Raw genomic sequence first — 24,601 nt, 5'->3', positions numbered from 1 at the left:
TAGATATGGGGTACCACAAGGCTCAATTCTAGGTCCATTACTATTTATTTTATTAATGACCTACCACTTTTACTAAGGGACTCAATATCATCTACAGATCTCTTTGCAGATGACACAACATTGTCAGACATCCAAAACACAAAGCATGAACTCGAAATTTCTTTACAGAATGCCATAAACAAACTGGACAACTGGTACACATGAAATGGCTTGGTGGTAAATACTGTTAAAACTAAAATATTACATATCTCAACACGGCGAAAAAGGACAAATCTTGATAGTGATAAACTATGTCTGACATGGAAGAATAAAAATTTGCAAATGGTCTGTCATGATAGACTACCTGGAGTTTTGGTAGATAATAACCTATCATAGACTGAACATATCAAACATATCAGTAAGAAAAGTAAATTCAAGTTTATGGCTTCTCAGTAGGATAAGACATTTTCTTCCTGAAAGGCACAGAAAACTATTTTATAACAGTTACAACCCTATTTAGACTACTGTAATACAGTATGGGTTAATTCAAAACATATCAAAGCTGGCACATCTTCAAAAAAGAGCATTTGGGCTAATATAAATCCAGAAAGAAAGCAAGGAAAATTTAGCTGGTAGGTTAAAAATATTACCTATTAAAGATGGAATCCACTTGAGAAAAGCCAAATTAATATACAGGATATACAATAATAGTACTCGTGAATATTTACAATCACTATTCCACTATAGGCTGACTGGCAATACTCCCCGCCTGTGATCCATGTCAACCAAAGAGAAAATTCTCAAACCAAATAAGGAATTATTTTAAAAAGGTTTCTAATACTCTGGAACTTTGGTCTGGAATAGTATTTCAGTTGAGATTAGAAATGTCCACTCTATTTTGCTTCTTCCAAACCCTATATGTCCAGTGGCTTCAGAGTTGCAGCTAAAATAAATAAATTCCTTTGTACAATGGCCTCTTGGTTATTTTAGTTCTTAGCTAATTGTGTTACCCTCATTAAATAAAGTCATTGTTATTATTATTATATTTATTATTATGTCTTGGTCTTTGAGAGCAGAAATCAATTGAATAATAATAATAATAAAATAATAATAATGAGCATGACACAATTAGCTGAAGAACTAATCTACCATGTGGCCTTCATACAAAAAAGCTTATCTATATTCAAATGCACTTGTATATACACACATGCATACCTATACATATTAGCATGTAAATCTATAGGTAAAGAATTAAAGATAGAAGATGACAGGAGGTTTTATTTGAAGCAAATTAAAGAGTAATTATAAAATAAGGTAAGTTTTAATTGCTAGTACACACAACTAGTTGTCAGCAGTCATCATCTCAATAAGGTTTTTTTTAATTGCTAGTATACACAACTAGTTGACAGCAGTCATCATCTCAATAAGGCTATTTTTAATTGCTAGTACACACAACTAGTTGACAGCAGTCATCATCTCAATAAGGCTATTTTTAATAGCTAGTACACACAACTAGTTGACAGCAGTCATCATCTCAATAAGGCTATTTTTAATTGCTAGTACACACAACTAGTTGACAGCAGTCATCATCTCAATAAGGCTATTTTTAATTGCTAGTATACACAATTAGTTGTCAGCAGTCATCATCTCAATAAGGCTATTTTTAATTGCTAGTATACACAACTAGTTGTCAGCAGTCATCATCTGCTTCATAGTCTGACCAACCATTAAATATTTTATTTGGAGTCCTATAAACCATTTTTCTATGCATTGTTTGGTCCCAGGCCCACTGATAAAGGGACTTCAGTTTCATTTTCTTCAGATGGTAGCATGTATTAATGATACTATATCTTTTTATGGTAGTTCAGCTGACAGTAATTTTGCTATTGTCTAAATTTTCCATATTTGTCTTCATTTTCACAATTTTCTGTTTCTGTAATATTGGCTGAGATTTAGTGTAAAGGTCATACATTAGACTAGTCATTTAAAGGCAGGAGGTTTGGAAGGTCACATGTAAAGATGAACTGTCAGTTTCACAATTGAATAGTGATTTTACTCTGAATTAAATTGTATGTATAGAATGCTTTTAGCATTGTATGTGGTATATACTTGTTATTAGAAAGTACTTATTTCATTTTCTAGCTTCAGCATTATAATTCTTTAGATCGTTAGAAGGCTGTAAATTTACAAATTTCACTAGTCGGTTCTAAATTGTTTTGTTGCATATATGACCATTTTAGCCACATATTGCAGCATTGCAGAGCAACCATAAATGGTTCAATTTGAATGGACTTAACCAGGCAAACTTTAGAGAAATGCTTGTTAGGACATGTGCTATAAACAAAATTTGTCTTGGGTGGATCCCGTAGCAGCAGTGTGGATTCCTTATCAGCTGGATGGAAAACAACTATTTTTTCCCACTTATTTCTTGAACATGCTGAGCCAGGTTTGATCTCACTTTGTACAAATATCATTTAAACATGCTGTCAAAATTTTGTCCAGTATGACTACCCATAGCAAAAGTGAGATTTCATAGTAAACATGGAAAACCTATTGTAAACTTTTTCAGAATGACCTAGTCAGGTATAAGCAAACTTGGTATGAATCTTTCATGGCAAGTGCTGTTTTATTAAATTTATCCCTGAATTGACCAATGTTTGCCAGGTGAGCAATGGTTGGCTCTTTTGGGCCTCTTGCTGTCATAATGTTGTCTTGATAATTGTTTTGATAACATGTTACAATGTTTTATTTCAAACTGGTCCATGTTTGATCTTGCACAAACATGTAATGTTGATTCCACTTTCTTTCCTTGAATTTGTTGAGATTTAAACTCTATTTTCCTTACCACAGCCATCCTTAGCCAAGTTGTTTTGCAGAATATTAACTGTACATTTCTGGTCAGCTTATACAATTCCTTTCATTGATTTGTATACTGTGATAACATTCCTCCTCTGTGTTAGAATTTTGTAGGGCAAATTTTGCTTTCATTTCAAAAGGAAAATTTACAATGGAACATAAAAAAATGGCTACTTCATATATTGGAGCATGCTTTGTTTTCTTTTTAGATTGTCTGAGAATACAAGTCATGTGAAGTACAACTTTTAAACAAAACTCCTCTTTTATTTGAGTGTTTATTCAGCTGTATGAGAAAGATTAAATATAAATGCATGGATTTCTTCCTTTTCAGATTCTGGACCAGCTGCTGCAAGTGGCACATCAGTCAAATTCAATCCACCCAATGGACAAGACACAATTGTCAACAATGGAGTTACCACCAATATTAACACCAAACACCAGTGTATCACGGCTATGAAAGAATATGAGAATAAAAGTATAGAAGTAAGTAGTCTTTTTTTTGACAAATCTTCATGCACTGGACAGCGAGCCATAGGGATTATTTTCCTGTAGTGGTATTGTCATCACCATTCAGTTTTGTTCAAGTTTATGAAAGCCATTGAACATCCACATTATGTGTTGTATAATTTAGGTTCTTTGTTACTGTATCCTAAAGGATTCATAACCTGATTACCCGTTATTACTGTCTTACCCAGCCTAAGTCAATGTCATGGCCCCATGCATATGGGAGATGTCATGTTCTGCATAAGCCTTGGAGTTTTATTCCAATGCAGTTTTGTAATTTGCTAAATGGTTGTTTTAATTTCAAGGTTATTATCATTTCACAATTGTCCTGAAGAACATAAAAATTGTTTGCATCTTTCATCAGAAAAATGAATCTATAAAGTCATCTATTTCTTTACAGACAAATAATGATCTTGCCTGCTTTTTCGTTGTTTTACAAATGTGGTACTCAAAATCTAGAACATACATGCACAAGCTAATTTTGTCATTTTTAGTCATTTATACTTTCTAACAGTCTGTTTAACACATTAACCCCTAGCAACAACTTTACGGGGCAGGAGGTAGTAGCCTACTGCCGAGCTTTGTAGCATCATGGTCATGCATGATATACAAAAGTGGGTGGTATTATAGACAGGTAGACAGATTTAGCTCTACAATGATACCAAATAATCTGGAATTTCTAGTTGCACTGCAAAATACAGAGGAAAAAACCTCAATTTTTGGAATCAATTTTTTTAAATCCAAAATTGGCCCATGGTTGGAATCCAATTTTGTGTCCGGATTTTAGACATTTTGGTCTCAGATCTAATGCAAACTGGTATGAACTGCAAACAGACAGATGAACCTTTGCAAAAAGTAGGATAAGATGGGCATTTGGAATAAAGAGTGTTCTCGATAAAAAAAAGTGTCTGTTTAGCTTTTTTGTTTAAATAATATAAAAAATATTAAATTAAATATTACTTGCCACATAGTCCGTTCAGTGTTGTTTACCATCAGGTGTTTGTTAGTAATTATATTGCTTCCATTATTTTAGTGCAAGTCAGGACAACATATTTGTATTATATTTTGCATTATGCTGTACGCTTTGTTTGTTGCAATACAAATTTTGATTTGATTTATATATAATTGCCTTTTTTGAAAGCCAATTCCAATTTCCAAGTAATATTTCCTAAGTGATCTGATAGTGCAAAGCCCGCTGCTGGTAATGGCATCACTCATTTTGTTTTTCCAGCCATCTGATTGAACCACAAATTTGATACTTGCTCAGGCCAAGTACCCTAATGTCCTGTATTCAGTAAGCAGTTTATGTAAACTTCATATGATCATGTCACACAATTAAAACCCAACCAGTTTGGTATAAACTTCACAGATTTCACAGAATGTATGCTCTTAGTGTCACTTACAAGCTTCAACTGCACCATTGTTTCAATTTATTTTTAAAAATCCAGTGAATACCAGTAAAAAGAAAAATGCTCAGCTTCCTTAGGTCAACCTACTTCATATATAAAAAATGGCTTACTTAAAAGAATCCAAAGTTGGCTCTGGGTTTGGCTTGGTTTGTAAATAAAATAACCATTGTATTTGACAGCTCAAGTTGAAACAAAAGGTTTATATCTCTCTACAGGTGTTTAATCACCACCCAGGCTTTTATTGTTTTCCACATCATCATACTTGATACAAAAAGGCATTGATGTCAGCAGGGTACACTAGCATACACATGTCATATATAATTCTTTTTAACCCATGTTAACAAACGTATGGTCATTTGCATGTACAGTGAATGTATTTAATAATTTTTTTCATAAAAACAAATATTGTAATATTGTTAACCTGGATATTTCATTTTCTCTCTCTCTTTCTCTCTCTTTCTCTCTCTCTTGCTTTCTTTCTCTTGTTTGTGATTTTGTTGGATACTATTTTCGGTTTGAAAACATGTCAAAATCCTCAAGGAGAATCCAACATGATTTGCTTATGCATCTTCATGTCAGTGAACAATGTCAATGTTCTTGCTCAACATAAGCAATACACACTATGGCTATGCATCACTGCTAATGATTTTGGATAGTGGATACATTTCTTTTGCACATAAACTGCTAATGAAGAACAAAAACTAAAAATAAATAAGAACAGCATAATGTTAGTTTCTTTCATTGTGTTGTCAAATAAGCATTCTATTGACATACGTTATTGTAACACGCAGAGGTGGAAGGATGTAAATTCAATGCATTGTGTTTTGTGTCCGTAAGTTTTGGGACATATGATCTAATAAGAAAAAGTTGAACCATAGGTTATGGGACATGGAAAACATTTATTCCGTCATAAACACGGTTTTGATTTTTAACAGTTTCAAGTGCATGATATGTTAAAATTGTTATGTATATTTAATTTAACTGTTTGTCTGTTAGTTTTAAAAAAATATTCTATTAAAAATGAGAAAAAAGAACTTACCATATTGCAAAATAAATCCAATAAGTGTTAGTGAGTTGGGCTTAAAACACTTGACATGTTATGTTATATTATGTTGTGACCAGTTTGGGCTGAATTTTACTTTTCTTTAAATTATTGAATTCAAGTAATCGTTTTCCCTGGAAATACAAAAGTGCTCTGACAAAATTCTTAGATAAAGACATTCATTGGACTTTATACTTAATTCAAAACTGGAATAATATTTCTGTGATTCAACAAGGGACTGTTGACACATCTGCACTTTGTAGGTTATTACATATGCCATTGTCTTCCATCTTGAATTTCATTGGGATTTAAACTGAGATTCAGTTTTTAGAACTTTTTATTACTAGGATCTGTGTTTTTAATTTTTGGGTTATGTTTGGATTTATTTTGCAATACATTAAATTCGTTTCTACTCATTTTTCACTTTGTATTCTAGGAAAATAAAACATATGTTAAATTTTACAAAGCTTGTTGTCTTCACTCTTTTCTGTTATTTATCTTAAGAGCATAGACTCGTATCAAAATGTATAACATAAACTATACCAAAATCTAGTCATGATATGAACACCTAAAATTAAGTCGTCACATAATTTAATTTTTCAAAAATTGTTTTTTATTTCAAGGAATTGAGATTGGAAGACTATTTAGCAAACCAGAAGGACAAACAACAGCGGGCAGATGGTACTATTGTTGGAACTACCTTAGCCACACAAGCAACAGGACTTGACTTTAATGGTGCCCATAGTGGCACTGGCTTTGGAACATCAGGTCTTTAACTAACATTTAATCATCAGTAAATTCAAAGAATGTTGCTATCAATTATATTTTGAAACTAAACATCACAAATTTATCACACTACTAATACTGTTTATGTATCTGTTGTCATGGACAACAATTTTTGTGGCTTTGCAAAAATGATTATCTGTTTTTTTACTTATAGATTTTGGAGGGAGTCATATTATTTCTATAAAATGATTATTGTTCAGCAAGGTTTTTAATTCTTGGTTTGTAATAGCAGGAAGTCCAATCAACTTTGTAACCCATGAAATATATTTAGTTGACAGAGTGCTAACTGAATGATTTTTAAAAAAAAAACATACAAACCCTGAAATACAATAATATAGGTCTGCTATCCTGTTTAGATAATAATATATGTCCTTCCATCTAATCTCATATTATTATGAATTCACTATTAGTTGTGTGGTACAAATGATTATGGAACTCATTTTTACTTGAATTAAAAAGTGCAGAAAATATTAAATTCTAATCTATTCAAACAATTAGACCACATCCCCACCATACAAACTTCAAGTTCTGATGAAAATGTCATTTTTGCAAAACCACACAAATTTATAGATATCAAAATAAATTAATTTACAATACAGTGTGACCCCGCTGTAACGCGCTCCGTAATAACGCGAATTCGGATATAACGCGGTCGTGGCGTGGCTCCCGAAATTTCATATATATGTATTTTTCTTGTGCACAAAAAAAATCTTAAAAAGTACGAAAAAAACCGTAAAAAGTTGCTTATCATTTTGGGATAGAGATCGTGTATGAATGAAAAATGCAAGACGATCGTGGCTTGGCTCCTGAAATTTTATGTGTATTTTTCTCGTACATGAAAAAGTATTTTTCTCGTACACGAAAAAGTACTTTTTCTTTCTTCTTAAAGGTAAGAAGAAGAAAAAAACGCATAAAAAGTTTATTCTGGGATCACGTAGGTCTTCGCCAATGTCGCAGACTTGGATTGTTTTTCCTTATTGGCTGCAAAAAACATACCATGTGGCTTTTTTATTTGTTGGCGACATTGTTGGCTGTTTAAACTTTTATATACAACCATTGGTTTAGAGTGCAGAAATTCAGAGGCCCCATGAAAGGAAGCCACAAACTAGATATAAAATGCACTGAAATTCATCTATTGTTACATAAACAAATTCTTTGTCTATCTTGATAAACCATCTAAACAGTGCATTGTTATATCATAATCCGCTTATCCTGACATCTAGCATGAGTTCTGTATGTTATGAAATATCCGATTTTTTGTTGTTGACATTTCTGGTAACGGAGATCAACTGGACGAGGCATTCTCTCGTAATCTGTCTTTCATCGGATTTTCGGCAGCTCGCTAGTAATTAATATATTTACAAAGACTGGCATTTGTGTGTGGGTGGTAAGTAAAATTCCTCTTCTTTTCACTCAGAATTAAATCCTTCAGAACACTCACGTTTTCTGTAATAATCCATGTCATGAGAACACTGCGTCTCTATCGTCCATTGACCCTTTGTTAATTTTCAGATGCATGCGTAGAAGGCAGCATCACGCTGCTACCACAAATGTAAAAGAAAAATTATAAAAAAAATTCTTATTGGCTTATTCAGTAGGCATGGAGGGACATTAACTAGAATAGTCTAAACAATGGCCAATTCCTTTTAAAAATGTATCCAGATAAAACAGTTTGCTGAAATTTCAAAGAAAACAGATTACCTTTGAAGCACCGACTGTTATGAAAACGTACTCAGCAAATGGAAAAAAATCCCTGTCTCAATCATGCAATACAATTATTTGATGTTGCCGCCACAATAAGAAATGGGCATTCGTTTGGTTCTCCAAAACTGTTCTTTAGCGGCGACTTCAAAAGCGCATGCACCCTTCATCAAAAAAAGCTGACTACACTCTTTCAATAACAGCAAAGAAGTTTTCTTCAAAGGAAGTCAGTACCAAACTTAAATAAAAGTGATGGAATCTGATGGATTGTTGCATTTTCCAACGTGACTGGAACACTTTAACTGTGCTGTGCAAGTTTACTTTTTGTAGGGAAAAAGTTTATGCCAATACGGCTTAAAACGCAAACTAACTTTTACCGACTTCGAACGTACTTAAAAGTAAGTGTACTTCATCATTCATTACGTGATTGTGCTATGTCTTTTCTCTGAATTCAGACCAATATGACCTGTTACAAAATTAATGAATATTTTCGATGGAATCACTTGTATTGTGGATTCAATGTATATGATGAGGTTCGCAGGTGAGTACACTGCGTTGATACTCTGACCATGCTATACATTAGACATTTATATATAAACACTTAAAACAGTAATCACGTATATGTACCAATTCATGGTTCTCTAAATAAAGTAAACTATTATATGATGTCTTCTCTCTTTTCACTACAGGTGTATTTCTCATTTAATATGCATTAATTCAAGATAGCAACTGTGCCGACGAAGCACGTATTTTTTTACCGCCCACATTTATTACCCCCCCCCCATTTTTTTTTTTTGGAGGGGGTACATTTTTTTTCAGCTAACTGACTTGGTTGCATATAACACGGTTCGGTTCATAACACGGTCAGATTCTATGGCTCCCAACTACTGTGTTATAGCGGGGTCCCACTGTAATTATGCTTTCAAGTTTCCAGTAATTTTTTCAATTAAAATGTAATGTGTGGAACCAGAGAGATTTCAGACTAAATCAATATGAAGGGTTTCAGAAATAACTGCTTATCATATGTCTACCGTTGTTTTTAAAATTTGATCAAAATGAACCATGAAATTAGATTTTTTAGATTGATAGTGATAAATTATGTATTTTGGAAGTTTAGAAAGAAAAACCAATTATAAAGTACATGTAATTTTTATGGTATGGCTCTGCATTGATTGAGAATTGTCAGTTTTGATTCTGTGATAAATTAGTTTGCAATGTCTTATGAGAAATCACTGGACCAATTTCAGCTAAACATGGTGGTGATCATCTCAGCGAATTTCAACTTTGTACAAATGATGCCAATTTTCCATAAAATATGGTAGCCATCACTAAAATAGAAAAACCTGTAAATGACTTGCCAAAAGCCACTTGGCTGAATTTGACCAAATGAGACAGAAAGCATCCTTGCATAAAAGTCTTCCATACTTTTACAAATTACAATGATCTGCCACTAGATATGATCACTTGTGATTATAAAAAAGGGAGTACCTTTAAATGACATATTCTCAAAAACTGATCAACACAATTTGACCAAATTTTTATCACTTGAAGGACTTTCCAATTTATACCAATGATGTTGATCCAGTTTTTAAATAAGGCTACCAAAAACAATAAAAAATCCTTTAAATGACTCTTTTAGACAGCAAGTATGGCCATCTTTACTAAAAGCTAAACAAGGGCTTTAAATGACTTCTCATAAACTCCTCAGCAAAATCAATCCAAAATTTGATAGCATACCCTTTGAAGGGCTTTAGAATTTTTACAAAACATGATGATCTGTAATCAGATATGGCTGCTGTAGAGAAACTCTAAACAGCTTCTTCTCAGAAACAGAATTTCACTAAATGTGACAGAAAGTACCCTAGCTTGAAGGCCTGATTGAAATAAATGATGCCAACATGCAGCCTCTGAGACTGAAATAAATTATGGCAATATACAGCCTTTCAGACTGAAATAAATAATGGCAAGCCTTTGAGACTGAAAACAGTGATGACAATATACAGCCTTGAGACTGAAATAAATGATGACAATATACAGCCTTTGAGACTGAAATAAATCATGACAATATACACCTCTGAGACTGAAATAAAGGATGGCAGTATGCAGCCTTTGAGACTGAAATAAAGGATGGCAATATGCATCCTTTAAGACTGAAATAAATGATGACAATATACAGCCTTTTGAGACTGAAATAAATGATGACAATATACAGCCTTTGAGACTGAAATAAATGATGACAATATACAGCCTTTGAGTCTGAAATAAATGATGCTAATATACAGCCTTGAAATTGAAATAAATGATGCCAATATACCACCTTTGAAACTGAAATGATGCCAATATACAGCCTTTAAGATTGAAATAAATGATGCCAATATACAGCATTTGAGATTGATATAGATAATGTCAATATATTGCCTTTGAGATTGAAATAAATGATGACAATATACAGCATTTGAGACTGAAATAACTGATGCAAATATACAGCCATTGAGACTGAAATAAATGATACCAATATATTGCCTTTGAGACTGAAATAAATTATGTCAATATATTGCCTTTGAGTTTGAAATAAATGTTGCTAGTATACAGCCTTTGAGATTGAAATAAATGATGCCAGTATACAGCCTTTGAGATTTAAATACATGATGTCAGTATACAGCCTTTGAGACTGAAATAAATGATGCAAATATACAGCCTTTGAGACTGAAATAAATGATGCCAATATACAGCCTTTGAGATTGAAATAAATGTTGCCAATATACAGCCTTTGAGATTGAAATAATGATGCCAATATACCACCTTTGAGACTGAAATGATGCCAATATACAGCCTTTGAGGTTTAAATACATGATGTCAATATACAGCCTATGAGACTGAAATAAATGATGACAATATACAGCCTTTGAGACTCAAATAAATGATGCCAATATACAGCCTTTGAGATTGAAATAAATGTTGCCAATATACCACCTTTGAGACTGAAATGATGCCAATATACAGCCTTTCAGATTGAAATAAATGATGCCAATATACAGCATTTGAGATTGAAATAGATAATGCCAATATATTGCCTTTGAGATTGAAATAAATGATGACAATATACAGCATCTGAGACTGAAATAAATGATGCCAATATACAGCCTTTGAGATTTTAAAAAAAATGATGCCAATATACAGCCTTTCACATTGAAATAAATGTTGCCAATATGCAGCATTTGAAATTGAAATAAATGATGCCAATATACAGCCGTTGAGACTGAAATAAATGAGTCTAATATACAGCCTTTGAGACTGAAATAAATGATGCCAGTATACAGCCTTTGAGATTTAAATAAACGTTGCCAATATGCAGCCTTTGAGATTGAAATAAATGATGCCAATGTACAGCCGTTGAGATTGAAATAAATGAATCCAAAATACATCCTTTGAGACTGAAATAAATGTTGCCAATATACAGCCTTTGAGATTGAAATAAACAATGCCAATTTACAGCCTTTGAGATTGAAATAAATGTTGCCAATATACATCCTTTGAGACTGAAATAACTGATGCTAGTCTGCAATTAAGTATGGCTGCAGTTACTAAATATGAAGAGGAATAAAACATCTACACAACGTTTGTGTAAATAGCTGTTCACTCAAATTAAATCAACTTTGGCAGGAAGCATCTTGTCATAAAGGCCTTTCAATGGAAAAATGGTAATTATGTGCCTTTATATAAGAATGAAGATACAAAGAGTAGGAAAACTTTAAAACATTTGTTTTATAACACATATGCAGTCATCATCATTGGCAAAAATGTTTATGGAAAGCATCATACTGACCGAGATTTCTTGACCAACTGTTGATGCATTTGACTGATGTCAGCTAGGTGAGTTGTCTTGAACTCACTTGGGTCACATACTTAGTCATGTGTATTTCAAGTAAAATTTGGAAAAATAAAATCTTTTATAAAAATTAAATGCTGTTGTATGATTTAACTTTTTTCATGTTTTCAACATGTAGTTTGAAAGTTCATTTTATTCTTAATTAATTTTGTTTCAACATACATGCATCTGATAGAAAAACTAATAAAATGTTATTACCTGGTAATAATAATAATAAAATAATCATTATCTTAGGTGGATTTGCCATCTCCACAAGGACTTTAGCCTTTGGTCAGCAGCAAAAGCAGGCTACAGATTTGTTTAGCCAGCAGAACAAATTATCATTAGGGACCACAACTACAATTTCTGCACGTGGATTTGGGACAAGCACTAAGACTGTGACCTCCTTGTTTGGGGAGCAACAGAAACTGGTAATAAATAAATTGTGTGTTTGTATCATTATCCTTCTTATTCCACAGCAGGACTTGAAGGTTATTATATTCAAATGAGTTGGTATTAGACTTTTGTATTTGCCAACATGAAAAGAAATTAAAGAAACAGAGATAGAAAAATAAAAAATAGAAAGAAATACATTGTTGTTGGGCCTAGTTTTGTCTGTGCCCTGTAAGACAAACATGTTAATTAGTTAAGCTCCCCATCTTTTCCACATTACATACATTTTGTTTAAAAGAAATGTAATTTTGGTTGGCATTTTAGGTTTTGAACTTTACAAAAAATTAAGACAAAATTCACATCTGTTTTAATTAACTTCTTTATATGTGTACCATGTTGAGAGTGTAAGTAATTACTTACATGCAGTAGCAACAAAGAAACCTTGAATGGTTTATTTTTTTATTTTGTACATATTCAGAGGTGTAAACATTATCCCAAGTCATTGCTGGAGTGATCATGGTCATAAAATAGTTGTATTTGAAAATGATGATATGAATTTTCACTTTATGTCCCTGCTATATCTGTGGATAATAACTATTGTGCTTCCCGTATCCATCCATCCCGTATCCATCTATCCCGTATCCGTCCATTCTGTATCTGTCCATCCCATATCCATCCATGCATCCCATATCCATCCATCCAATATCCATCAATCCATCCCATATCCATCCATCCCGTATCCATCCATTCCGTATCCATCCATCCCATATCCATCTCATATCCGTCCATTCTGTATCCATCCAGCCCATATCCATCCATCTCATATCCATCCATCCCATATCCATCCATCCCATATCCATCCATCCATCCCATATCCATCCATCCCGTATCTGTCCATTCTGTATCCATCTATCCCATATCTATCCATCCATCCCATATCCATCCATCCCGTATCCATCCATTCTGTATCCGTCCATCCTGTATCTGTCCATCCCGTATCCGTCCATCCCTTATCCATCCATCCCATATCTGTCCATCCCGTATCCATCCATCCCGTATCCATCTATCCATCCCATATCCGTCCATCCTGTATCCGTCCATCCCGTATCCATCCATCTTTCCTGTTATGTTCTGTCCTATTAATTCATGTCCTGCAAATTCCAGTCATTAACTTTTGAAGGACTTGATGATTTAAACAAATGTGATAAGAGGGTTTACATTCAGAAGAACATTATCAAGTGCAATTTGCTCCAGTTTCTGGCAGAATTTTGATGACCCTTGAAATACTTAAAACGTTGACCTTCAATTTCATTTCTGCTCTATAACTTTCAAATGTCTTCATGGATTGAAATGAACTTTTGCATGCGGTTTTACATTAAGCAGGCCTTGATCAAAACTAAATGTTCACTTTTTCAGCAAAACTATACAGAGCTATGGTATTTGTTGGACTTCAAACTTTTCCTTATAATTTCTTTTTCATTCTTCAACTTTCAAAGGGCTTTCAAAATTGAAATCAAATATGGCATGACATTAGAAATACCTAGGTCAAGTTTGATTTTCACCATTTTTGAGAAAAATCTTTTAGGAGTGATGGCCCTTGTTTTTACTTTGAACTTTGTTTATCAGTTTTATTTCTGGTGCTTAATAACATTTGAAGGACTTCTCAGATCAAATTTGTTATGGGAGTATATGCTAAGATGTCCTATGCCATTTTTTATTTTCTCTGTTGTCCAGCAATATTTGATCGAGCTATGGACATTGTTTAACATTAAACCTGCCCCTTAATTTCCACTCAGTAACATTTAGATGACTTAAATGGATTAAAACTGAATTTAGTATAAAGTTTTATATTAAAATTATTTAAATCAGTTTCAATTTTGATAATTTTCCTGCAACTCAGAATGATTCTTATCTCATAAACATTGGACCCTATTGCAAATGCACAAATTTTGAAATCAAAGAAAATGTCATTTTTCTTACCTTTGGTGTTTTGTACCATTAAAAATAAATTTATGTCACCCATGAAGATTGATTGTCTAAAAGGGAAATCAATTCACATGAAAAAAAATTGATTCAAGACATTAAAACCTGTCTTACAAGACTACTGCTATGAAGGATCACCTGTCTTGAGCATCCACATTCTCAGTGCACTGATTATTCATTTACAGTGTTCTGACCTGTAGCAAGAGGCCATCTGCCTTGAGGGAAGAGACCACTTTGTAATTGGCAGATGGGTTGCTCCTACAAAGATTGGTTGTTCCCCCAAATCGGTTCTTCTGTAATATTTAGTTACTTTCCCAATGGTCCAGGATGGAATTTGTTGTAGAGGGTAGGATAGTTGAGGCATATTTTATGATTAGGGCCCATTGTTTAAGGGAGGGGTTCTTTTCTCAGTTTCATCTTTTTTGACATAAAAGCAAACAAAATCATTGACATCAAATAAACATAAATAATACTGACAAAAATGGAAAGTAATAGTTTGAAAGAGGCAGTTTAGTGATCTGATGAGGGGTAGAAGGAGTAACTAGAAGAGTGCTGATGGTAGAGAGGGGACCTAAGGGGTGATGGGTGAATGCCATATATTTCTATCTGAATCTATAGTCATAGTCTAAGTAACAGAAAAAAGCAAAACTTCCAAGTTTTGTAAAACTTAACAAATAAGTTAATTCTCAAACCTACAAAATGAAAATTTAAGAGTAACTTACAGTATTATGATTTAAATCCAAAACAATCCTAAAAGTTCTATCACATGTTCAAAAGAATAGTGTTCTGAATGAATTTCAGGACTTGCATGTGCTAATGTACCAATATTCTTGAACATGCCAAAGTGCCAGGAGTTTTCAACTATCACAGTGGCATTTCCAGAATGTTTTTGAATGAAATAACAATACACCAAAATTGTTGCTTTAGTCCAAACCATCATATGAGCACTTTGTAATTCCAATGAATAATTTAATTGATTCCAATCAAATTAAATCTAAACATAACATTAAATACAACTGCAGACTGATATTAAAATAAAAACAATATGGGGGGAAACAAGTATTAGGAATGACTCAATTGTCTCTTTATATACATCTTGATAACTCTATATCACAATATCTCCCACATGACTTATTTGATAACACAACCCACTTGACTCATCTTGCAACACCACCCACTTGACTTAATCATCCAATAGGAAATTACCCCAAACTGTACACAGGTTAATTTCCTAGAACACAAATCTATTTACAGCTCATTATCTAAAATAGAATCTAGTCATGGACCAAACGTTAAACACACAGTACTGATTTACATAACACTGGTGCACCATTTTCCTTTTGACTGTGAGAATTTTCCATTTGTAATGGTATAGAACTGGTAAACAGTGATTAGAAAAGTATATGTTTCCTGTATAAAAAATGTGATTTGGATTTTTAACATAGCTTTAAAAAAAAATCAGTCATATCGCTACGATGTCTGCAGTGTGGCAGTTTATAGTGATTTCTAGCACTGGGGCATCATGCTGCAGACATGTAGCATCATGTCCCACCTTGTCACACTATCTTGACACCAGGCCAACCAGTCCTAACACTAACCTGTTAATGCTGAGCACCAAGTGAGGCAGCTGCTAATACCATTTGTATGTCTTTGGTATGACTTGACTGGGCTTCAAACATGATCTCCCACTTCTGAGGCAGATGCTCAATCCTTAGGCCACCAGAGTGGTCTCTTGTATAAAAAGAATATTGTATGGAAAAGGTCAAAATAAAAGAGTTGATTTTTTTCATGTAATGTACTTGTAGGAGTGTGATAATTTTCATATTTTGAAAAGTTATTCATTTTGGGCCTTTCTTACCCTTTGCCTCATAGAGCAATGTTGCCCAGTGCAGTGGGCTATAAATAGAACACCTGTTACTTATACGAATCCATACACATAGTCCTGCCTGTTACCTGTTAAGCAATGTTGTGTCTGTTAGGTTTAACTGCAATTTTAACCATTTTACATTTTTGGTACACATTTATTATGTATGGAAATATTTAAGAGTAAAGTCCGATCATTATAGCTGTGTAATTATTTTTCACAGAAGAATTTTTACGTGCTTTAAAATCTTGAGAGAACTCATTCACCGTCAAGTCAGTGAAGCCGCATGACCAACCGTATCTGCCATTTCGCATACTCGAAATTTACAAGTTTTTTGTCCACGTCTACATCACTAAGTCATCTGAATTTGATAATTTATATCAGAGCCTTTACCTAAGTTATTCAGGCTTTCATAGTTGTGATTCTAATCATGAAACCTTCATAAGTACTGAATGAAATCCACAACATCCATTTTGGAGAGTGGAGATTACGACCCAGTTACTTTAAATAGCAGATTTTGACCAGAGCATAAACAGTGACCACATGATCTGACGTAATTGTCATTTGCAGAAACAAATGTAGTACCTAATAGGGTTTTTTCCCAAAGGTGGCACTACAAAAACCCGCAATGGCTGAGGTTTACAGCAGGCATCAAAGGGCGCTTCCGTGTGAATGGTGTCGATGCGTCCAAAGGCGCTTGCATGAGGTAAAGGGTTAAGATAACTATCATGTGTATGTCAATTTTTTCTTATATTCCACCAGACTGGTTTAATGGGACAAAAACCTCCTTCCTTTGGAACTTCCACAATTGGATCAACAGGGTTCAGCCTTAAAGCAGTCAGTCAAGAGTCATCCAATCTCTTTTGCAAGTCACTAGCCAACACATTCTCAAGTTCCAGCACTGCACCTACGACAACACATGGATTTGGTAAGGACTTGTTACTTTTTATTGTCAAGCCTGCCCACATCAACAGTTGGATTTGGTAAGGACTTTTTATTGTCAAGACTGCCTTGACAAAAGCTTGGCATGCCAGTCACTTTAATGTTGATGTGCATTTCCATCCAAAAGATCAAAGATCGAGGTCACAGTGCCTCTAAGAAGAAAATGGTTTCCAAAAGATAGATTTAGTTGTTTATCATCTATCTTGTGGACAACTTGCATTTGTGACAAGGAAAATGCCTATTTTTTGTGTGGGGGGGGGGTAAACAAAATTTTATTTAAGGGTCATGATACAGTCGTGTAAAAAGTACTATAAGAAATTGTTAATTTCATGTCATTGGAAAGGATGAATAGCTATACTATTAACAACACAATTTTGTATAAAAGCAGTAATATTAAAATTTTCTGAGTGCATATAGTTAGAACATTTATATCATGTTTAATATCAAAAGCAGATGAAATATGAGAAGCTGGTCACATAATATAAGAAAATAGTTGTTACCAAATTGTTGTATGTTAGAATGTTTTACTTAAAAGTAAGATAAAGCCGCTAGCAAGACTGATAGGAAATTTTACTTTTGATTGTAAGAAATGAAATTATCACATTATATGCCAGTTTTCCTTTCAAGGATTAAACCCCACATGCATGAGAGGAATTAAAATTGGTGAAAACTGTAGAGTGTAACATTCAAAGACTTAGACCAATTTTGATGGAAAGCGTGCTGACTTTTAATTTGTACATTTGATGGGGATATGCCATGAAACATTGATGAAGATATCAAAACAAGAGAAACATTTAATGATATATTCGATCAACAGAATTGGAAGAAAATCATGATGAAGCGTTATAAAACCCTTGATTGCATAGCTAACAGCTCTTGTAATTTGACTATAAGTTGCTATGTATGTTTTAGATGAACATGAGTTGTTTTGGTTGCATTTTATATCAAGATGTAGGCATATTGTATTTATTAACCGTGTTCATATTGTAGGAAAGGAGATTTCAGAGAAATATTTTCAATATTTTTAAGATTTTTGATTTGTATTCGTGGGGTTCAGAAAGTATGTCCTGAGCATTAGAACCTTAATAATGTTGCAAAGTGACATTTTTGTTTAACCATTCAGAAAGTACAACCACAGAAATCAAACCAAAATGCATGAATGTGGGATCTCAAACAGACTTTGGGGAAAGTACAGTGGCAGAAATCAAACAAAAATGCATGGATGCTGGATCTCAAACTGACTTTGGATACTTTGCGAGAGAACTCATTGACACATTTAAATCAACAATGAAATCAAAGGAGAATCCAGATCCTATCCCAGGTAAAGGTCACACAAGCATGATATTTCCTGGTATCCCATCAGTGGATAGGACTCTACATCCTTCCATTAACAAGAGCAAACAACTCATAATGCCTAGGCCATCAGCATTTGTAGCATGTGAAGTCTGTACCCGTTCATTTGCAAGTTTTCCAGTGACGCCTAATAATTCATCAAAAGATTCACAGGGTACAAATATTGCCAACAGTACAGCAGAACAGTTTGGAAGTCAAACTCTAGTTGCTCTCCCAAACACAACAACAGGCAAAATTCCTGGTTTTACACCTACAGTTACAACTCAGTGGGTTTTGTCAGAAACTGGAACCTCTTCTGGTTTACCTACAACCTTAGGTGGTGTACCAATATCAACAGCATCACCATCTGCTGGTACAATTTCCAATGGTTTATCAAGACTTTCAATATTTAGAGGTCTACCAACAACAACAGCACTGGGTGGTTTACCAACAAATACAAGTGTTTTATCAACAGTTGTAGCATCAAGTTTACCAATAATTGCAAAACCAAATCTGTTATTACCATCTGTAACAAGTAGTTCACCCACTGGAGCAACATCAGATGAATTGCAAACAGCTATAGTACCAGTTGTTTTACCAACCACTGGAATACCAATTCCAACCAGGGAACTACCAGAGGATATTTCTACTCAAAATAACACTTCTAATTCAGAAACTGAAACTATTACTGATATGTTAAAAGCATTGGAAATTTCTGCTGTTACTCCTCAACAAATCAAGAGTAATAATGGGCAAGTATATGTAACGACAGAAACAACTACAGATGGTGCATCTGGTGTTTATAAGGATGCAAAACCAGCTGCATCACTTTACAAGTTGGCAGATAATAGCAGGAGCACTGGACATAAGTTTATTACTCTTGATGCTCCAGGTTTTGCTGCAAACACATCTTCGATTTTTTCTTGTGTGACTGCCAAGAATGGTGTTCAAGTATTGCCCATGCCTTTGGTGACAGAAAGGAATATGACTGTCAATACTGGTTCTAATGCATTAGTGGAGTCATCAATATCAAGTGACCATGGTGGTCAGAATAATTCTAATACATTATCGGGAACATTTTTAAGTACACTGCTGAGCCAAAGTGGTCCTAAACCATCAGAAACAACAAGAATTGTGATTAAGAAAGCAGTTAGGAAAATAAGAAGATAATGAGTTTTTTTGTTTCTTTAGTCTTACAATTTGAGGTTTATGGTTGCAGTGTTTGATAGTCCATGCATCTGGAAATATCCTAAGCATAATTTTTTTTTCGAATGCTTTATTTTGATTTAGAGTAACTTCATCAAAGTTGGTATGAATACTTGTTCCATTTTTTTTTAAATGAACTGTATCAATTGTTTCCTGTTAATAAAAATACTTGTTTCCTTTAACTGTACAAAATATTCCTTGCTAGAAAAAAATCTTTTTCTGTAGTTTTACAAATGTTATTATATTTACTGATAATAAATAATGATCTTATAAATGCCTTGTAGACAGTTACACATACTAACATCATAACATAATAAACTCTGCCTTGTGGCAACAGTTTTAAAACATGGTGTGGCTTTTCATCATCAATCCCTTGCATTTTTTTATATCCTAAACCCATCTCCCATCAGCAAGCCAAACACCTGAATTGGTAACACATAAATAGTATTATGTACCTTCTTGCTAAGACTATAAATATTGATTTGATTATTACATTTTACCATGGCAGTTTTAAGTTTGTTATTATTGTTGCTATTCTTTTGTATAGTATCTCATTGTTATTGTTGGTACTTACTACTACATTCAATTTGAACTTATTTTCTTTTAGGAGCATTATGTCAGTTCAAATATGTTTCATTTAGCTTTCTCAGTTTGTCATTGTTTATTCCATTTTTATTGAGATATAACACAGAGGTCATGACCCTCTATAGTTCCTTGAATAGTTTTCAGTCAAAACTATTACTATTATTATTATTGAGCTTGGCTTAGGCAAATTCAGCATAGTTGCTCAGATTTTGTTGTTCCTGTGTTTCATTATTTTCTTGTTTGTTTTGTTGATTAATGTTCTTGTGTCACATGTTACTCTTCTTGATTTGTAAAAAATCTGTATTGTCTTAATGTAATTCTCTGTTTTGAGATTATAATAACATTCACTTTATTTCTTATTCTCAAGGTCACGGTTCAGGTCATCAGTCTTTCTTGTACTCTGAGGAGACATCTTTATTTGCTAACCATTCTGTTTATGTAATGATTGGTTGGCCATTTTGACGATGTTGTGTTTGTATGTTCCTCTTTTGCAAGGATTTTGGGTGTCATTGACACGTTTGTATTCTTCTAGGACCTGCAAAATGTTCTCTTCCTCCATGGTCATATTACTTGAAGGGTCCTCTGTTTCAGCGTTTCATTCATGTTTCTCCTCACTGGATTCATTGAGGGTTGTCCGTTTCCTGTTTCCTACTTCCTCCTTGAAGATTGCTTCTTCAAGGATTTAGTATGGGTTAGCCTTTGTTATTTCGTTTTGGGTTTTGTTTACTTTACTTGGTTATATTTTTCTTTTGCTTTTATTCATCTCCTCCACTCCGGCACTTGAAAACTAGTCTCAGTGTTCGTACAGAAGTCTTCTCATCCTAGTTCCAACCCTTTTTTCTGTCTCCAGAGTGTTTGAAAGGGCACCTCCCATTTGCAGTTTTATGCTTCCTTGTTGAGACATTTCATCTCACAAACTTTACTGACAGACATCTTAAGTACTATTTCTTGTGTTGGGGCTGGAAGTTTTGCTGCCATTGCAGCATATGTTCTTTTGGTATTTAGTTTCATGTTTAGATTTGGACAGTCCTTAGGCATATGCCCAGTTTGCTGACATCAGGTACCCGGTCTTTGATGTATGCACTTTCTGTAACAAGTTTTGTATATATATATATATATATATAAAAAACACTAGATAGAAAAGGTAGGTAACTTTTGGACATTTTCTGTTGCATTGTGTCGTTCTGATTCTGTACTCTTGTTTGGACTGTTGTTGCATCCCCAGAATGCTGCCATATTTTGTTTCCTGGCAGTAACCTTGAGGTTTTCTTTTCAAGCTTAAGTTTGAGTTCCTCATTAAACACCTCCAAAGGTGAGCCTGTTATATGGAATTGTCATTTCGCTCACAATAATTCATTCATTCTATCTTTGTTATCCATGACCTCTTTGCTCCCATTTGGTGGCAAGGGCATCTCTCCTTGATATTCAATAAAATTCATTCTTTCTTGCTATTTCAATGATGATAGCTTCTTAGAAATCTGATAAATGTTAATCTAATCCAGGGGTGCACAACCTTTTTTAGCCAAGGGCCAGATTTCATTTTATAAGATCACTTGAGGGCAGCAAACACTAATTTCTTTAATATAATTACTGTTCACGGGCCAAATTAATGTGTTATTTTAATTTGCCCTGAGGGCTGGACAGAACATGTCTGCAGGCCACATCTGGCCCATGGGCTGGGGGTTGTGGACTCCTGATCGAATTATTACTGAACCATCACCAGTAAAGTTGTTGATTCTTCAGTGCATCCAATAGCCAACAGATATCTCAAACTATTTAACCAACATACATGCACCAAAAGATTAATTTTATCTTGTCTGTATAGACTGCACTATATGTCACCTTTATTCCTAAGGCCCAACTCTTAACGAAATTAATGATGCTTACATTTATTGTGAATTTGTTTGTACATGAATTTGCTGTTTGGTATATAATTTCAATCTATTTTTAATTTAACAATGCTAGTTTGCACAAAAATATACAGTACAATGTAATGCTCCTTAACCAATAATGTCTTTGTAGTCACCAGCAGAAGCGTCAGGTCTTTGAATTTGAAGTTATAGCTATGCTTTGGATAGCAAAGATTCAGATAAATGCTGCCTAACTACAGGAAGTATACACATACTTATTGGTAGGAATGGAGAGAACTTGCGGAGAAAACAAGGCAGTATTCAAAATGATCATTTTTGGGATTTAAACTAACTGGGGTTTACATGGCTATAAATACTGTAAATATTTAAATTATGTATGTTTGAAACTGAAGGAGTATGGCATGGAATTTTTACTATGTACATAAAGCTAGATCACATGGTGACTGGCAACTACATGCTCTATTTTTGCTCAAGTTGCCAGTTTTTATATGCATTTATATGTATGTAAAATTGAACGGTTTCTCTGCCAAAAATAATTATTAAATATGTGATAATAGTTGATAACTGTGTCAATGAAATCTGTAGTTTCGGATGACTTATATACCACATTTTGTATCGCTAAGATAAACATGCAATATTTTCGTGAGATAATTGAATTGTTTTCCTATAACATGATGCGGTACATAAAACGATGGCATTCTGTGGACCCCAGTCATTGTACTATAGTCGGTTTTCACTTTACATACTGAGCCCCAAAGAAAAACGTCTCAGATTTGATCCAAACAGAACACACTTTGAACATTTCTGGCAGGCTATCAGTAACCTGACAGGAAATAGCTGAAGCATTTTGGTGGACTGTATTAACATTGTCACATTACAATGCTGACACTGAAAAGTCATTTTCCATTTTGAAGAAAAGTCAGGCTGCCTCCAGAGGAAACATGGATCCAGAATAATATGTGATATTCCTAAATGATAAGTTCAACAATGATAAGGGCTGCCAAATATAATCCAGACAATGGTCTCATAAGAGATGCTGCAAATGCTTGTGAGTATGAGTGGCAACAAGGTACTGTGGAAAGACTCATGTGAGTGAATGGCAACAAAGTACTGTGAAAAGACTCATGTGAGTGTGAAATGGCAACAATGTACTGTGAAAAGACTCATGTGAGTGAAAGGCAACAAAGTACTGTGAAAAGACTCATGTGAGTATGAATGGCAAAAAGGTACTGTGAAAAGACTCATGTGATTGAATGGCAACAAAGTACTGTGAAAAGACTCATGTGAGTGTGAAATGGCAACAAGGTACTGTGAAAAGACTCATGTGAGTATGAATGGCAACAAAGTACTGTGAAAAGACTCATGTGAGTATGAATGGCAACAAAGTACTGTGAAAAGACTCATGTGAGTATGAATGGCAATAAAGTACTGTGAAAAGACTCATGTATGATTGGCAACAAAGTACTGTGAAAGGACTCATGTGAGTATGAATGGCAACAAGGTACTTTGGAAAGACTCATGTGAGTGAATGACAACAAAGTACTGTGAAAAGACTCATGTGAGTATGAATGGCAACAAGGTACTGTGAAAGGACTCATGTGAGTATGAATGGTAACAAAGTACTGTGAAAAGACTCATGTGAGTATGAATGGCAACAAGGCACTGTGAAAAGACTCATGTGAGTGAATGGCAACAAGGTACTGTGAAAAGACTCATGTGACGAGATGATATAGATATTTTAATAATAAGAAAAAAATGGAAATGTTTTCAATAGTCGTAATTTTTGCGCATTTGGGTAGAATCATAATAATTGTTTTCTTTTGTTTTATATGACAGTACATGTACTTATGCTAGCATACACTGTTTGTTGTACTGTTACTTTGTTTATATATTTTTTATTTATTTCAAAATTTAGAATTGGAACCTGTGTATGAATAACATGTGTGTCCATATTCTTTAACTTGAATATGTTATGATTTATTAGTTGAATATGATTTTGTTGTTATTATAGTCAATCAGTCAGTTCCAAACAATGGCCCTACAATTGTTTGGACTTGAATTTTAATAATAGACATGTTTCATTCTGACAAAATCAGACAAACCTCAATCTTACATCATTGTGTGTGTGCGTGTGTGTGTGTGTGTGTATATATATATATATATATATATATATATATATATATATATATATATATATATATATAAGGAATATTGAATATTGTTTATATGTATTCCCTTATATAATATCATCGTTGAAACACTAAAGTTAAAAGGAAGAGA

The 24,601-nt window shown here is 33.8% G+C and overlaps 1 protein-coding gene across 10 annotated transcripts in view; it reads left to right on the top strand.

Moving 5' to 3' along the window:
* LOC149796585 (uncharacterized) overlaps positions 1-24,310 on the top strand; it is a 130,612-nt gene extending 106,302 nt beyond the window's left edge. For 9 of the 10 annotated variants that reach the window (XM_089961309.1, XM_089961310.1, XM_089961308.1 and 6 more), the window contains 5 exons: positions 3,167-3,318; positions 6,414-6,558; positions 12,401-12,576; positions 17,148-17,313; positions 18,451-24,310. In XM_089961309.1, the coding sequence (XP_089817435.1) occupies positions 3,167-3,318; positions 6,414-6,558; positions 12,401-12,576; positions 17,148-17,313; positions 18,451-19,829 (2,018 nt within the window). In that variant the 3' untranslated portion in view covers positions 19,830-24,310. The remainder of the gene's footprint in view (positions 1-3,166; positions 3,319-6,413; positions 6,559-12,400; positions 12,577-17,147; positions 17,314-18,450) is intronic. The other variant, XR_016421723.1, reaches the window with a different exon arrangement.
* Positions 24,311-24,601: the final 291 nt, after the last annotated feature.

This window comes from Sinohyriopsis cumingii, chromosome 6, assembly GCF_028554795.1.
Source record: "Sinohyriopsis cumingii isolate HCF-2022 chromosome 6, ASM2855479v2, whole genome shotgun sequence".
Taxonomy (NCBI): Eukaryota; Metazoa; Mollusca; class Bivalvia; order Unionida; family Unionidae; genus Sinohyriopsis; species Sinohyriopsis cumingii.
This window is presented reverse-complemented; position numbering and strand designations above follow the sequence as displayed.